At 44.3% G+C, this 17128-nt stretch overlaps 1 protein-coding gene across 5 annotated transcripts in view; it reads left to right on the top strand.

Moving 5' to 3' along the window:
- LOC105566725 (sodium/potassium-transporting ATPase subunit alpha) overlaps window positions 1-17128 on the top strand; it is a 63835-nt gene that overhangs the window by 28067 nt on the left and 18640 nt on the right. For 2 of the 5 annotated variants that reach the window (XM_012020953.1, XM_012020951.1), the window contains exon 1: window positions 1141-1221. The exons of the other annotated variants lie outside the window; for them this stretch is intronic. In XM_012020953.1, the coding sequence (XP_011876343.1) occupies window positions 1210-1221 (12 nt within the window). In that variant the 5' untranslated portion in view covers window positions 1141-1209. Of the gene's footprint in view, window positions 1-1140; window positions 1222-17128 lie in introns of those variants that run through there. 5 annotated transcript variants of the gene reach the window in all.

The following is a 17128-nucleotide window of genomic DNA, read 5'->3' as shown; positions in this document are numbered from 1 at the left end:
TTCTACCTTCTCAAAAATTTTGTCGGATATGGAAAGACTCACCCTGTATATGCCGGAATAGTCGTAATCCATTTTTGCCGAAAATTGCACGTATGCAATTGTGTGTGTGTGTGTGTGTGTGTGTATCGATGCGGCGACTCGAATGAGAACCACCGGCCACGGGGAGCTTGCGCTCTGTCGTTTCGGGGGCGCAGACCGACGTTGCACGGCGGTAGCGTCGCGACGAAGAGCTGTTGGCGAACAGGTTGCGCGCGCAACCGGGTTTGCCGGCGAACGGGTGTTGTTACGACCGCAGAGCGGAGCACGAGGGGTACAAGGCAAGTAGGGGGCCGAGGGGGTGCCTGCAAGCGAGTCGCGGGGCTGGCAAGCCCCGTTGGGTGGCGGACGCGCACTAGGTCCTAGGTAAATTGCTAATTGGGATAGATATTTGTTACTTCCTGTACGCCGCAGTTATCAACGGGCTTTCCCCATTGACAGAGATCTACAATCGAATTTTTCCTCGTCGCTCGTACCGCCCGACAAATGGAATTATAGGTCATCGAACGAAGCGGAGCGAAGAAGCGGGGAAAAATTATTTTTCCCCCGCAGGAGTCAAGTTCGTTACGTAACTCGCTGCTATTGGGGGGGGAAAAAAAATACAACTACAGTTTCATTAATCCCTACTTTACTCGGGTGTAAATACTTGGACATTTGCTCGTGTCCGGTGGAGACGCGACAGCTGGCGCATGGTTTCCTTCGCGTATCAATGACATAAGAAGTTAAGTCACACACGGGAGTACCGGATTTTTTCAATTCACCACCCGGTTTCTCTAACGTGGCTTAATTTCACGTACGGGAATCAAGGAGGGAACGAGGGAATTTTCCCTAGACGCGCGCGTAGATTCTAGTAGGGCGAAGGAGAGAAGGGGAGGAGGGAAAGAAGGAGAGAGAAAGGGAGGGAGGGGGGGAGAGAGTGAGAGAGAGAGGGAGAGGGAAGTAAGACGGGTCATGACGTGCGGGATGAACACCGTTGGTAACAGAGGAGGGCGGGCATAGGAGCGGAAAGAGTGGGGAGGCGACCGCTCGGCGGGGGTAGGTGTCGCGGCAGTGGGGAATACGGGTCGATGATGCCGGCGGTCCTCGACGACACGAAACGCCAGTCAGTCTCTGGTCCACCCGAAGCCGCGCTGTTAATCCTCTATCTTTCACCGAACACCGTTCGCCGCAGCCATGGATGACAAGGTTTGTGCTTAGAGCTTTGTCAGCGAATAACGAGAGGGAGAGCGAGAGCGAGAGCGAGAGAAAGAGAGAGAGAGAGAGAGAGAGAGAGAGAAAGAAAGAAAGAAAGCGAGATTGTGTGTGTGTGTGTGTCTGCGTACGTGTGTGTGTGTGTGCGCGCCTGTGTGCGCGCGCGTGTGTATGTGTGTGTATGTGTGTGTGAGAGAGAGCGAGAGAGAGAGAGAAAGAACGAATAATCACCGCGACTGCGAAGCGTTTTCGAGAGGTGAACTCTCGGGCAGCCCTACGAAGCCGTGTGGAGAGCTTTTGTCGGGCTCATACGGTGGCGAGAACCTGCGGAAAGAAGATGGTAGGAGACTGCCTGTCAAGCGCAGCTGATTCGAGTGACAGATCGGTCTGCTAAGGGACACTTCGCGAGTAGTGACATTTCGGCGACGCGCCTCGTGGATTTCTTCTACTCGTAGTTGCATTAGTGAATTAGATTTAGTAATCGAAAATGGAGGACGCAAATTGTGGGAGAATGAACGTGCGAGACGAAGACACGAGCGCGCGTGAGAAGTTTCCGGAGCACCTCATCTTCCTCCTCTCTCTTTCTCTTTCTCTTCTAGTCTCCTTTTCCCGCCCAGATCGAAATACTTGCTCGACAGCGGACTAGTCCCTTTCCGTCTCTCCCGTTCCTTCCCCTCTTTCCCCGCTCCGTTTTCATCGCAGACTTGTCGCCGATCAGTTCTGTTGGCAAGAAAGCGAGGCACTTCCGATTCGAAAACTGGCCCCTTCTCTTCCTCTTATTTCTGTCTCGCGCATGGCCTCTCCACTCGCATCTCGCCTTCCCTTCGTCCGTCAACTCTCGCAACTCCGCGGGACACGGTAAAGTTATGCGATACCTTGGTGCTTATATCGTAGACTTTTTCCCCCGTTCCGTTTTTAGAACTAGTCGCTTCCCTCGCGCGCCGCCGCTTTTCTCGACAGTATCGTGCGACACTTGGCTGCTTATCTAAATGTCAACGTGCGATCGTCGACGCCTGCCTCGTGCTCTACTAAGCAAACGACAGATGATCTCCCGTTGGGAGACTGAAATCATTAATTGTCTAAATACTTCCCAAGGATTTTCAAGCTGGCCACAAGTGCTCGCTCTCCTCGCAAGTGGCAAGCTGCTCGCGGAAGAGGAAGAGGCACGCTCGGACACCCTCGCACAAGTCTCTTTTCCCCGGAAGTTATCTCGGCGCGGAGGTGTTGGTCAATGGACGAGGCAGGGTAGAATTGTCCGATCCTCGCACGAGCCCGATGGATATTTTACTCCGATCGTCCCGTCCGATGCAAATACGCGCTTAGTGATTTTCTCGACGCGCTTCTGCGCAGATTGCTCCGCACGCAAGCTCGCTCGCCGTGGCTCGCAAGATCGCCTTTCCTCGCGGAAAACCCTTATCTACGTGTCCCGTCGCCGGTGGGTGTCCCTGCAACGCTTGGTCTCCCGACGATCCTCGGCGAGGACGCCAATTCGGAGCGCGTTATCCGCCGCTGTTTTATTCCCGGCGGCGCTTCTCCAAGACGAACGGATCGATTAATTATGCGCGTCGTCGTGGCAGTAGCGGAAGGATGGATCGACGGCGACCGTTATTTTTAGAGCCGCGCTAAAGTTCAATCGCTGCGAACCCGTGTGCCGCACGTAAGCTCCTCCGGAAAAAGGTGGTGTCGCACTTTCGACCGATACAGTCGACGCCAGACGAAAGCTGGGATGGCCCGATAACGATCCGCGGGCTCGCGAAGCCCCTCTCGACGCACCAACTGTCAAACCTACAGGATTTTTTCTTCCCCCTGTAATCGCCGATCTACCGAATCGAGATTGAAGTTGCATTAAAGTGGCCTAATTTTCTGTAGGTGTGTGTGTGACGTACGTTGTTGCCACATGCAACAACCGTCTCGTCGTTACGTTTGGTACGATCGCGGCCTTCGACCAAGCGACTCGTAAAATTGTGCAGACGAGCTTTCCTGGCACGGTTAGTTTCTCGGTGGTTCACGGGTTAGGTTAGGTTGGGTTAGATTTTTGTGGTGAACCATGAATTAGATTCGAGTTGCGACGGATGGTTTAATTGCTTCAGCTGGGGACTCTCTATCTAAGCTCGCCGTACTCGGCCTGTTGTTGCCCGGCTCTTGGAGTGCAAATAACGATAGCAATTCTGTGGTTGTTGAGTGCGTTGTAATCTTGTGGGACACGAGCGACACGCCCTCGAGCCAAAAGCTCCACCGTCCCTTGCTTCGTACGCTCGTCTTCCCCTCGACAGCATCTTTTCTGCTGGCTGTTTCGTTACAACTTTCCAGCGCGCTCAGTCCGGGATTCGCTGTCAAATGAGTGGCAGGTCTAATTTCGATTTTCACTCGGGCGAGAGAAATTTTATCGATCTCGTGGAAAATGTTGCAAATATTCCCCGGGAGACGTCATTGACTTGGTGGACGAGAGAGTCGAGTGGCATTTAATAATGTTATTTAATCTCGCGTGACTGTCTTAGTGTGCAGTGCTCAAGTTACGATAGCGTGGCAGAATGTGAAACAAACGTAATTCTTCTTCTCTCACCGGCTTCTCGGTATGGCTACGCGCGAGTTTGCGCCGTATTCAATTGAGACGATCAATTCTTTCGAGCGATTCTTATCGGTGTTTCCTACTCATTGGAATTTCTTGGGCCGACTTCCTTCTCTCGATTACTACTACCACCGTCCACGTCATCGCCGCCGTCATTCACGCCTGAGTGACGTATCTCGCTGCACGACAGTGAATCGTCAATGTTTAACGCTCGTCAAACATGATCGGTGTCGCGTATCGATCGTTTAGATTAGCGCTCTCGAGTCGGCCGGCTGGGATTATGCGCGTTTCCGCGAATTGTTGCATTTACATCACGCGAAACGGTTTTTCATTTAATCTTCTGATCCGTTTGCGGACTTTCCGCCTAAGGACGTTTGTCAATTTAGTTTCTACAACAATTGAAAGATTCCCCATAGGAATTTCTATCTGCGTCGAGCGAGGGGTGAACCGCTGATATTTTTGGGGCGTTGGGCCTCGCTGAGGCATCATGAAGATAAAAATGAGATAAAATAAGACAATAAGGTAAGGTAATGCCCACTGGGCATTAATAGGCATTAGTGTACACGATTTTGGTCAGCGGTTTATTCCTCGACGTCGAGTTGATCTTCCAAATATGTTGCGACAAAAGCTCGACTGTGAGCGAGAATTTGGTTCTTCGTGAAAAGAATTGATTATCGCTTTAATAAATTTTCAAGCTTTGCAATAGGTTTCCAGTATACAATTTGGAAGGTTCGGCATTTCCCGAGGTTTTAGAAACTTAATTTTTATTGGTGCTCTTTGGCAAATTGTAGTCGAGGCAAACTTTAATAGTTTATTGTGATACATTCGCGCCACAAATGTCACATTAATTTGGCGCACATATAAGCCACCCTTATTGACGTATAACCACATGCTAACCAGAATCAAACTGTTACAGTTGCGTTTGAGTTGTACGAATTCATCCGCGCTTTCATATCTCAGCGTCGAGGTAACGAACGTTCCTTATCATTCTTCCGCGATGTCAGAATCCTCCGCTTTTTATTCGACGCTATCTATTACGCGTGCGTTACGTTATCTGTTACGTTAATAAGCGCGGTAATAAAGACGAGTCATTGGAGTTCTTTAAATAATATTTTTCTCCATGCCTATCGTTCAGACGGTTTGGTGCCCTGTGAGATTACCATGGTCCATATCTCGAGACAATACTGCCGCGAATAATTTAGTTTTTCTTTTTTTAGAAAAGTAAAAAGAACCGCTACGACTCGTAATTTCAACTAAACGTGGGATAAAGAAGTTGTTGAAAAACTCGCAGCCAAGTTTGGTGAAATAAATAAAAAATTTGGCAATGCGTGTCTTACGAATTGAGATTAGAATTAAATTTTAAGACGGAAAGAGAGTCGCGAGAACAAGTACGCTGGAAGATGAACAGCGAGATGGGTTGTTTTCAGGATACCCAGGTATCCGGTATTATCCGGATCGTTCAGGATTTCAGCGACTGTCCGGTGTCTGCTCCGAGGCTTCGATCGTTCGGTGCTTAACCCTTGGATGCACGGACGATGGGGAAGGAGGGGGAATTTTGAAGTCCCGCAGTACCGAATCTTTTTCGTGATATTAGAGAAATTTGTGCATCTTTCGGCGTCAACGACTTTAACGGCCGTTAAATTTTTCTCTGCTAGAGTATTTGATTTATTTAGGTAGGTAGGTTGTTTCTAGCCTTACCAGGTATCCGGTATTATCCGGATCGTTCAGGATTTCAGTGATTCTGTCCGGTGTCTGCTCCGAGGCCTCGACCGTTCGGTGCTTAACCCTTGAATGCACCGAGGAGGGATTTCTGAAATCTTGTGGCGTTTAATCTGTTATGAGATATTAGAGAAGTCCCTGCTACCTTTCGATAGACTTTTAATGACAGTTAAAAATTTCCCCCGTTAGAATGTTTTGTTTATTCAATTCAACTGCGAGCGATCCTCGGCGTGGCCGTTTTGCGGCATTTCGAGTGGAAAACGTAGATCGCCGAAATTATAACGCGACTGTAGCCGGAGTATCTATCCGTTGATTCACTCGCAGTTCACCTGACGTTTCGATCGGTATCACGTGCCGGTCGAACTTCCTCCGCACATGACACGCCTCGCATGGCAATTGTTGGTGCCACTCATCGTCGAAGCGTCGAATCGATCGCGACGGAGCGAGGGTGAACTTTTCTTCGAACTTCGACCTTATATTCGTCTCGTTTTTGTCACTGATTTTATCGCCGTAACGTCACCGCTCGACTTTTCCACAATACGTTTCCCCGCCTCCAGCGATGAATGACTGATATCTACTGATTTCCGATATCGATCTTGCACCAAATGGAAAGATATTTTGCTTTCAACGCGTCAACGATATTTAACTTCCGACTTAATTCCATTTGTTTTAATTTGCCTCGATTCACTTCGGTAATATCGGCGACGATTCGGCCGCTATTTCCGAGTAACATCCTCGGAATAGCACACCAGCTTTCAACTGAAACGAAACTCGACCATCCGCTGGATCGATATCCATGGTATATTTAAGGGCCGTCAGTTCAGAGCGCAAGTCCTATCTGGAAATAAAATGCTCGATACTAAATTGGAAGGTCTCTTGTATTTTCTTTCGCTTCCGCTTGGCTCTTTACCTTATTACATTTATTTCCAGACTAATAAAATGTTATTTCGGTGAAAGATTTTACACGTAGCTGCTCGAAACGTACAGTTTAGGAAGACGGATTAAGGCTGCGAGACAAACATCATTTATAGGAAAACAAACGTAGAATTTAAAATGTTGGGGGATTGAGTCGGAAGTTGATTATATTTGTTGAATCGCGAGTGCAAATATTTCTTTTTTCAATTTAATCTGCTAATTCTGATGGTTAGTAAGAAGATATTTTTACCTAATCAATATACTGTCCTTGAGGAGTCTTTGGTTTACTATTTCCCTTTGATTCAGCCTCCAATTCTTTTCGCTTATACTTTTGTAAATCCATCAAGTATTATCTAATTTTAAGTATCTTCTCGATTATCGTGTTCCATTATCGCGGTAAAATTGTCTTTTACCGGAGCTTTTATTTATCATAAACTTGAAACGCGCACTGTGCCGCAATGTACAACAATTTATTTGAATGAATGCTCGTACGAGTCGTCAAAGTTAAACGACGATCCCGGAAAATTTGCAATAAAATTTTGCAATAAACTTTTACGATCTTAAATAAATCATCGCCGATGATAGTCGACATCCGCCGTAAAACGAGTGAATCCAGTTTAATGATTATTCCAATGTTCGTTAATGGGATAATGAGGCGATTACACGAAATTTGGTGCTATCTGTTAGTGTATCATTTTGCCGCGATAATTTTTGGAAGTCTTTAATAAAATGACGCGAACGACGTCTAGTTTTCGAAATAGATATGTGTATGTTAATATTAATTATTTGAACTTTTATCCTGGCGTTGAGGATCGCGATTTAAAAATTTAAGGCGCGGCTGAAGATAGATAAAGCTTATCGTTTTATTCTTCCGAGTTCAAAGTCTGTTAATCCAATTGTGATCCATCGGATTTAATTGCTTCCTCGAAGACTTCCGTTTAAGATCGCGGTAACTCTTCCGAAGTGACCGATGTCTTTATTCGGTTAGAGAAGTATCAGGTCAGAAAAATGTACACCTAGGGGCCGAATCAAATTTTTCTTTAGCATCGACTGCAATTTTAGAAAAATTGAATATCATGGAATTGATAGAATAATGCGAATAATAAACTAGAAACTCTTTTGTAGCACACGAGTTTGGTAGTAGGACAAAAGCGGTTTATCCGAGGGAAAAAGCATCAGGCTAAAAGTAAAACTTATCGAACTGTGAACTTTCACATGAGTTTGAATGTGATGTACGTTTGTGTTGCGATCGAAAATATCGATTTCGCAACTACGAGAGCGTATTATAGCTCGAGGGAATTGGGATATTGCTTTCTTAAATGTTCACTCATTAGATATCAGTCTTGAAACATTTTTTTATTAAGTCAACATACGATAAGTTTTCATAAAGACGGTATCTAACTTTTTATAGTCGTTGGAATCTGATTATCAATTTTGAACATAATTCAAAGATATAATTATGTAACTGCATCGATTTTTTTCGAGGAAGTTTCACGCTTCCATTGTTTTTCTGAATAAAAAACTGACATTTGTTCATGTTTATTCAGGAGAAAATGTCTTATTGTTAATTCCACGTTTCAGGGCGTTTTTAAGTATCTTTTTTTTCTCTTAATGCGCATCTTCTTTTCTTTGCAATAGACATAGTCTCTGCAAACAAATCGGCAAAATCAAGTCAATTTCTTGTAGCATTTGCGATACATGGAGCGTTGTTTCTTTATCATAAACGACAAAATGTAGTTTTAATCCTAGATGTACGATGCACGGCATCTTTCTCTTATTCTCTCTCGATATTCATTGCGACTGCCGGATTATGCGTGATTTTGTCTCCCCCTCTTTCCTATCACAAACTCGACTCACTCGCGAAAACTAAAATGAACTAGCACGAACCGGTCGTGTACCGGTATCGTATAGAAGAGAAAAATAGCGATTGCGCGCATGTGTATGCATCGGCACGCCTTCTCTATCGACTTTTTCCTCTACCCAGCAGATGAATGAGTAGATAACTGGAAACTTTTCATTTGAAGATCCAAGTGGAATATATATTTTTTGCTGATGATCTTGATTACAATTGAAAATGTTGTTTATGTAAAGAAAATTTTTTTAACAATGATTTTTGTTCCGTTTATTGTGTAAAGGCAAATTTCGCCTGTAATTCAACCAAATTCGATAATTTGATTCTAGCGCGGTTCAAAGTCGATTTGCATCTCTGGTTTTAATTAAGATACTCGCATGCGATGAATGAGTAGTTAAACAAACTCGTTGAGAGAGTATTGTGCATGCGTTGCATCTACGCGTCGTATTTTTTCTGTATTTCGCACACGTTCGGTGTTCGACATAGATCCATTTAGATTTAGATAGTAGACTCGATAGACAACCTCAGGAAACTCATGTTGTTTTATTGTAATTGTTCTTCTACTTGCGTCACGGGGGGAATTTTATACGATGCGTATTATGTTCCTTCTTTTAAAACTAACTTGGACAAGAAATAGAAATAAATTGGAAAAGTAGGATTTTTGCAGCGATAAAGTACACGATATATGTCTTACTTTTTCCAATGCGAAGAAGTAACTTTTCAAACGCGGCTGGCGCTTGCCAGTGCTAAATGTTTGTTGTTTAGATTTTCTTCGGCCGTGGGTTTACGTTGACAAATTCTCAACGACATATTAAAACGGTAAGAATGTCAAGGCAAAGGAGAAAAATCGATTCGCATGCCGATCCTGAGATACAGACACGATGTTGTGTCAATAAGCGCGCTAACTCGATCGCGTGTCGGTTGTTATGAGAAAATCGTATTGCGAAAATTTCCATGACACGCCGACACACGCGATCCGTATAAATTGCAAAATTTTCTCAGCATGGAGGATAATCCAAAATGCAATTTGCGAAACATATGAGGCCGCATATATTCATCTACATGAAGGCATTTTAGGACCAAGAGAATGTAAATTCTTATGATGTGTTTTAATGAGTGTACATGTTGTGTCTTACTAATTATGCCCTTCCGTATATGTTAATGCTCTTATGTAAATTTGTGTACGATGAATTTAAGACACGTAATCACGTAGTTGGTCTTCGAAATGAAACGTTTAAAAAAGTCAATGTTTGACTTATGCTGTCGATTATATGTGTTAAATATATTTAAGCAATTTCTGTGTTTTGTCGCAAAATAAAATATATGTCGCGACAGGTGTGTTGAGAAAATTTGCACAGACGTGATAATATTTTTGATAATTGTGGCGTTGCACAGATTAATACAAATTAATCGCTGCTCCATGAAAGTAACGGAAACTATGATACGTCACCAAGACAATATGAGGACATACATGCACGGCGACGCGTTGCGTCAAATTAATCATTCTTTTGTTCGTTGCGTAGGTACACGTGTTTATTGATGAATCGAACGTATGCAATCGCTTACTCGCAAGTCAATCGTTCCGCGTCGCATCAGTGAAAAAGCGCCAGATGACGGGTGCACGGATGAGAAAGAGAGGGAGAGAATCTTCTAACGGCTATGACATAAATACATTCAATGTCTCAAAGACTTTCAGGGACGGTCGGACGAGAATAGACGAAAATCCAATTTTAATCACAGAACCTCGACCCGCTCTCGCCGCACCACGTCGCGCAACATCACAGATGGGAATATCGATGGAAACGGATTTTCAAAGCTTGTTCATACTTTTACCAGGACGTAATCTCGATCAATTCAATTTGTACTATAAATATCATGGATACGATGAAAAAAGAACAGTATCTCGCACATCTTCTCGTTCCTATCGTCCGTACAAGATATCTGTTATTCTCTTATTTGGATATATTCTCGTTGTGCTTATAATCTCGGGGTAGTTTTCATTCGGAATGTCTGATTTTTTGTCCCGTTGAATTCCGTGTTAATGATACTCAAGATATTTCGCGATGTTCTGTCCGAAGGCCCTCGACGGCCCATATTGAATAATCCATGAGTCATTTACGCGGCTCGTCAGATGGTGGAATAATTGGATTGCGGTAATTGAAAAAATGAGTTCGCCAAGTTTAATCTAGGATGAGATTGAATCAGAGAGTGAAACACAGTTTGCGGTGACACAATTCTTCACGTAAATAGGTACCGGGCAGGAATGAGAAATATAATTAAAACGGAAACATCCCGAACTTGTCGAGTACCGAAGATATATTCTCTTGTAAAATAGATGAACACGCGTCTGCAGCTGACTCTTTAATTATTCGTTTGTTACTAAGCGACGTTTATGTAAAACTTGACAATTGACTCGAACTTTCGGGCTCCGTTGATGCGATATACTTGAGACTTTTAATCTTCCATAATTATACGCCTATATCTCTATGACAGAAGTTTATCTTCAACAGTTACACACAATTATACAATTGATACTGTTATGATTATCGTGTTTTTATTGGTCCACCACAACGCGTTGACACCAAAATGATATATAAATGCAGTGATATATATAGATATATTACTGGTTACGTACATTTTTTTATGCAAGGACAATTTAAAAGTTAGTTTTTAAATTCTTCCAGGATATTACCTTCTATTAAAAATAGCACGTAGCTTTAACACATTTTTCCTTTGAAAAAGAGAACGAAACATGAAATATATAAACGGCTCTCGTTTACTTACCTGTAGGAGTATTACGTAAATTGATCGGAAACCTCGACCGATTAAATTTGTTTTTTTACACACTTTTTTAAAGCTCATCCGTTATCATTAGACAGCACAAAATATGCTTTGCATACGTATCGGTTTACCTCTTTGGGTTTAAAAACGCACGAATCAAATTTCTTTCGCGATAAGTACCGCTGTTTTGTTTTCTTTATTCCGTATATTCGTTTCGTTAAACATTCGTCGAGAATTTTAATTACACCTCTACGGCACACACTTCGCCGACGATATGCGAATCGCGAAGATATTTGATCAATAAAACGCGCTTCGGCGAGTCACGCGATTCAGTTCCTTCAAGGTAAACGACGCGAATATTTTGCAGATGGCAATCGAGAGATTATCAAGTAATTTGTGTCTCTCGAGTATTTCTAATTGAATGGTGTTACATAAAATTGAGTTGGAGCAAAGTTAGAAATAAATACTGGTACGTACTTGAGACTCGTCTGTGTTTTTTAATTTATATGAAGCTGCACGTTATTTACTTTCCGCGTAACGTAATCATTCAATTGTGTGATTCGACATAATTGCCCGGCGTATTATTTTAAATTGCTCACTGTTCACTTTAAGATACATGGGACTTGTTTCGCGGAAGTTGAATTTCATAAGACGTAGAGGGACAGAGAGAGATAGCGAGAGAAATACATAGGCAAGCGGATTAAATATGTTAGATATGGAAAAATTAATTTTTCTCTTCTCGAGCTAACTCGCCGATATTTAAACTTACCGCGAAAAATAATAAAACGTAATATAGAGAGATTGAAGAAATTCATCGTGGTGAAAATTAAGAGCTGCTTCGAGTGACTCGTTCATATCGAAGCTTAAAACTACAGTTTCTTGTTTTACCGAACGAATTAAAGCAATATTATCGCGAAAATCTTGTTACACTTGACGCTGCCAAAATACCGACGTGGCAGCTATTCTCTACGTTTGTCGAAAAGTCCGCAAAAGTTTGCGAATAGATGCGAGATACATCTCGTCTGAGACGAGAAAAATCGGCTTGGCGGACAAATCACATTTGATGCATACAGGGAGCACGTAGCATGCTCGAGTTAAATGACCAATCTCTCCCTCTTGACCCAATTCGTAAAACGTCCTGTGCCACGCACTCTGCGTGACGTCACACGCATAGATCTCTCCTCTCGTGGCGGTTGCAAGAGTGAGTAATGCGTGAGGGTGCGTGCAAGGCCAGTCAGACGACCAGCCAGTCAGTCAGTCAGTCAGTCAGTCAGTCAGTCAGTCAGTCAATCAGTCAGTCAGTCAGCCAGTCAGCCAGCCGTTGCATGGCAACGTGGTGTTCGCGTTCTGAACAGCGGCAGTGGCCGAATATCGACCAGCTGACAAACTGCTCATCCATATCGCATGTCTGTATATCTACGGAAAACATTGAAACATTTGCCTAGCAGAGGATGCGGGCAGTAGGCGCAGACAAATGCCCGCTTTTTTATATTGCCGATAAATGAAAATCCAAAATAGTCCCCGATTAATTTTCAGAGATCCTTTAAGAGACAGATGTTAAAAAGTCTCGGTTCGCAGCGTCTAGTAATTCAGAGTACACATACGTACACGTGCGCGCGCGCATTAGATTCTGAGACACATAGTTTACAGCTTTGATCATCTTATTAACTCTGTCTCTCAAAGGGAAGGTCTAACAAACTAAGAATTCTGGCGCCTTCGTATCGTGTTTCTCGCCAGGGCAAACGTGCACACGTATCTCACGTATTCTCACAAAAGTGCTTTATTCGGAGCGCCGTGTGCAAAGATATATCAATAAATATTTAAACGTCAAATCTCTCTCAACTGGAACGAATAAATTGGCAATTTTCGACGATCGTTTCAATTTACGATATTAATTAGGCAAATGGCGTTTTTCTGTCACAGGCGGCAACATCTAATATAAGTTTTTGAGGGCACCGAGGCAAGTTTCGGTTTAGGCCTAAATTATTCATGATATATCGTGACCGATGCGAGCTGAATAATATCGATTAGCAATAAAGCGCGCGCGTGTGTCTTGCTCATAAATAATTTAGCCCCGCTCCGTTTGCGAAATCGGCTTTTAGCTTTGTCGCGGGTGAAATGCGGTTCAATGTCGCACGTATGACGGTCATTGTATTTTACAGCGACGTCCTCACTTTTCGTCAGGCAACTAACGCGCTCGCGATCTCCGTGCACCACCGCCGTGAGACTTAGCAGAGTGCACAGCATGTTGCTAAGCACGTGGCTATTTTTAAATGTACATTTCGCACTATAATCGGAGCCTCTGAGAATCCGGCTGTTGGGTATATAGACGGTACGTCCATCGATCGATATAAAGCAAAAGCCTATGACTCTCGTTTCCCTTCTTTCTTTAGACTCGTAAGATCAACTTATTACCATGTGCCAGTTGTTAATTGCATATTTAATTTCTCTTTAGTTGTAATCAATTTCTCGAAATTATTGATCGTTGCTTATTGGCAATTATTTTTTAAAGAGACATGTGGAAACTCTTGTAAATAGGACATCTTCGTATCGGGTATACGTTACAATGATATCCTAATACCGGCTAAATGTTTGCAAAGCTTCGAGTTTGCATAATTTTGGGGTATTTCTTTTAAGCGGTAAAATTGTTGGGGGACTGTAAAATTCGAAATGTATCCCAAAGTAATCGGTACTGTGACATTTTGTTGTACATTATTATCGAAGACGGGTATCTGCAGCTTGTTATCTGTTGAGGTACGAGTATACTGAGAGAATCGGATGGCAATTAGAGATAAACTTGATAAGCATCAACCCGATTTGATAAAAAGATTAGCTTGCTGTGCGATTCGCCGATTCGGATCGTAAAAGCCAAATCATTCAGCGTAATAAAGTTGATCTGCTAATGCACAATTACACGTGGCAAGACGTTAGGAAGTGAATCATTATTCTAGGATGTATAATAATACAAGGCCCTTGTTCAATTGTGCATTTTCTGTGTACGGGGGATAAATTTGACTCCAGCGTCGAGAGTATGTCTATCGGCTACTTTCTCTCGATATCAAATATCGATAACTGATTCCGTGCGTGACTCCCCGCAGACTATTTGATGTAAGTTGCAGGAAAATAGGGAGACGTCCCGCTCGTGTGTCGCCTGTCATGCGGGTGGGTGCCGCTACCCATGGGGGTCGCGCGGTACACCAATGTGCTTATGCACGTTATTAGGTGTACCATGTTCCGAAGACGAGGGACGAGACAAGCCGAGACTATACAAGATCAGACGGGACGCGATACGAAAGAGAAAGAAGGACAGAGAGCGCGTATAGCCGGTGGTGCCCTACTTGGGTATTGATCCGTGACAGTGGGAGGCGCTCGTTAGAGATGGCTAGGTCGTAGGTCGCATGCGCGTTTCCACCGATGATTCCGTGTCGCCATCATCGACCCGCGGCTCGAGAGAAATAGAGCCGAATCGGCGAGAAACGCTAGAAAGAGAGAGGGAGAGAGAGAGAGAGAGAGAGAGGTGGAAGAAAAAACGGTGAGGTAGGTAGGGAGAAACGAGGAAAGTAGAACGAAATGCGAAACATGGTGAGGAAACAGAGGGATGGATAGCCATGAAAATGATTATCCGGTTATGCCTGAATGGTGCGGTGTATCATCACCCTGGTAAACTGCTTAACTGCTGGCAAATTGATCGCTGATCGCCCTTTAAAATCGCCCTTTAAAATCGCACTTGAATGCCGGGCATCTCGTGCTCGAAATTCTCGACAAGTTTAGGTGATAACGGAGAGTGAAAGGGGTTTAAGTCTACCGCAATATGGTGACAATCTGTCAGTCAGATAGATTGAGCTCAACAACTACGAGGGAGAGAGAGAGAAAGCCTGATTTTATTTTGTATTTATGTGGACAAAGGGATTATCGATATAGAAAATATGCCGTGTATCGATATGGTAGCAGGGCGATACGTAGAAAACCGCACTTTAATCTGTCGTGGATCAACAAATTCTCACGCTGCGGAGAGTTTGAACATGTTTCAAGTCGATCCTGGCGACGACACGCGACGTCGATCCGCATGCGGCGCCGTTACTGCCGCGTCGTCGCGATTGCCGTCGACGCCGACGTCGACGCCGACGCCGACGCCGACGCCGACACCGACGTCGCCGCCGACGCCGACGCCGCCACCACCACCACCACCGCCGCCGCCGCCGCCACCACCGCCACCGCCACCGCCACTGCCGCCGACGTCGCCGCCGGCGCCGCGGCGCGATCGTTGAAAGTTAATCCTTAATGTCTTAAGTCAATGCCTCTATGCAGCTGTAAAAGAAATACCGTGCACTCGTTTCTTTCGAATCAATTTCAAGAAATTACATAGCATACGCTCCGTTTAATTAACATGCTCCGTTTAGCCTAATTCGAAAAGAAAACTAGGCGAGTTGAGTGGGTCTTCGTTTTATTCAGCTTCCTCTCAAAATGAACATCTTTAGCATTATTCAGGATCGTTAACTAATCGCGTGCGGGTCAGTAGTCAAGAAGACAAAATAAGACAAAGTATAAAGTCGAATTTAGATGAAGCAAGCCGGTGCGAGTAAACCATTTCTCGAAAGAGAGCGAACGGTACTGTTGTATCGCAATTGATTTTTTCGCGCGGATGCTTCCGTATTACGGAATTTATAGAGCAAAATTCACTTGGCAACGTTAAATTCGCGTTCTGTGCGACGTCGTCGTTTCGCGGCATACGAAAGTATGCGCTACAAAACGGAAACGCAGCGCGAATTCGTATCAAGGGCTACGTAACGAACGTCCTAGAACGCGATCTAATCGCCGAGGCCCGACGCGTTTTCCTGCCTGTCGCCAAAGCTCGACCACTTCCGCTTCTGGCGAACTGGCACTGTAACTCGACCTGTGAACTCGTAAATGATACCGACCCGCGCAAATTTGCATAAGGTCGAAACCGCGTCCATCCTACGCCCACGGGGACGCGTTGATATTCTTCGGTGCGAGAGACCACTCCCTGGTGGGACTTTTTCCAAAACTTTGGAATTATCGTAAAGAGGAAGGAAATGAATTGACATCGAGCATTATTTGACGCCAGCACGGGACTAACAATAATTAAGCTTTCAGTCGACCATATAACCGGCAACGTGTTCTTAACACAGAAAAATTGCGAAAAATATTATACCTCAGCCCAGGGTTTGAACCTGGTCTCATCACTTCGACGCTCGCCTAGACGGTAGGGAAGTTCAGGTTCATAAACCTACTATTTTTCGCAATAAATTTTCTGCGTCAAGAACACGTCGCCAGTTATGATCGATTGAAGGCTTAAAAATGAAGAAAATTTTGTAATTCGACACGCCAATGCTTATATCGAATGAACGTAACTCGACGATATAAATTGAAGAGGATTTGTTTCTTCATCTTGGGGAGGGGGGGATTTTTATCAATGCACTTTACGCAACGAATGGATGGCGGCAGACGCGATTGTGCGTGTGCATACGGATAATCGGCGAGGTGCGTATGTGACCTGTAAAATTGCATAATCGTGCTTCCTCAATGACGACGTGAGCGAGAGCAACGATGGGCCAGAGATAATGATACCTATGAAATTGATCGTTTACGTATACGAGCGCGGCGACCGCGAACCGGAAAGACGGCGGACCGGACGCGTGGCGCACAAAGTCGGAGTTACGTTATTTTTTTTTATTTTTACGATCGCAGCCGCCGATTTGCCGACTCGTCGGTCTTTTATCTAATCGCTGCGACGACCATAACGAATCGCCGTGACAGAATTAACGGCCGCGCGCGGCAATTGCGCTCGTGTAAGCGCGTCCGCGTCACGAGTCTCGCGTTTCGTTAGTTAGTCCATCCGGTGACGTGAGAATATCGTTGGTTTTCATGGTCGAGACGATGGCGTTGGAAGATATCACTACGTGATCGGTTACACGTGTCGATGTGATCAACTTATCATTTCATGTTCTTTGGGAAGATGCAACTATAAATTAATGCCCGTCGAAAAGTAAGGCGGCGCATGCTTGCCATTTTGACACAATCATTTTTCTCCACACTGAAAAAAA

The sequence above is a fragment of the Vollenhovia emeryi genome, unplaced genomic scaffold (assembly GCF_000949405.1).
Source record: "Vollenhovia emeryi isolate VEMERY1.0 unplaced genomic scaffold, V.emery_V1.0 DF939142.1, whole genome shotgun sequence".
Lineage (NCBI taxonomy): Eukaryota > Metazoa > Arthropoda > Insecta > Hymenoptera > Formicidae > Vollenhovia > Vollenhovia emeryi.
The sequence above is the reverse complement of the archived record's forward strand: the minus strand, read 5'-3'. Positions and strand labels throughout refer to the sequence as shown.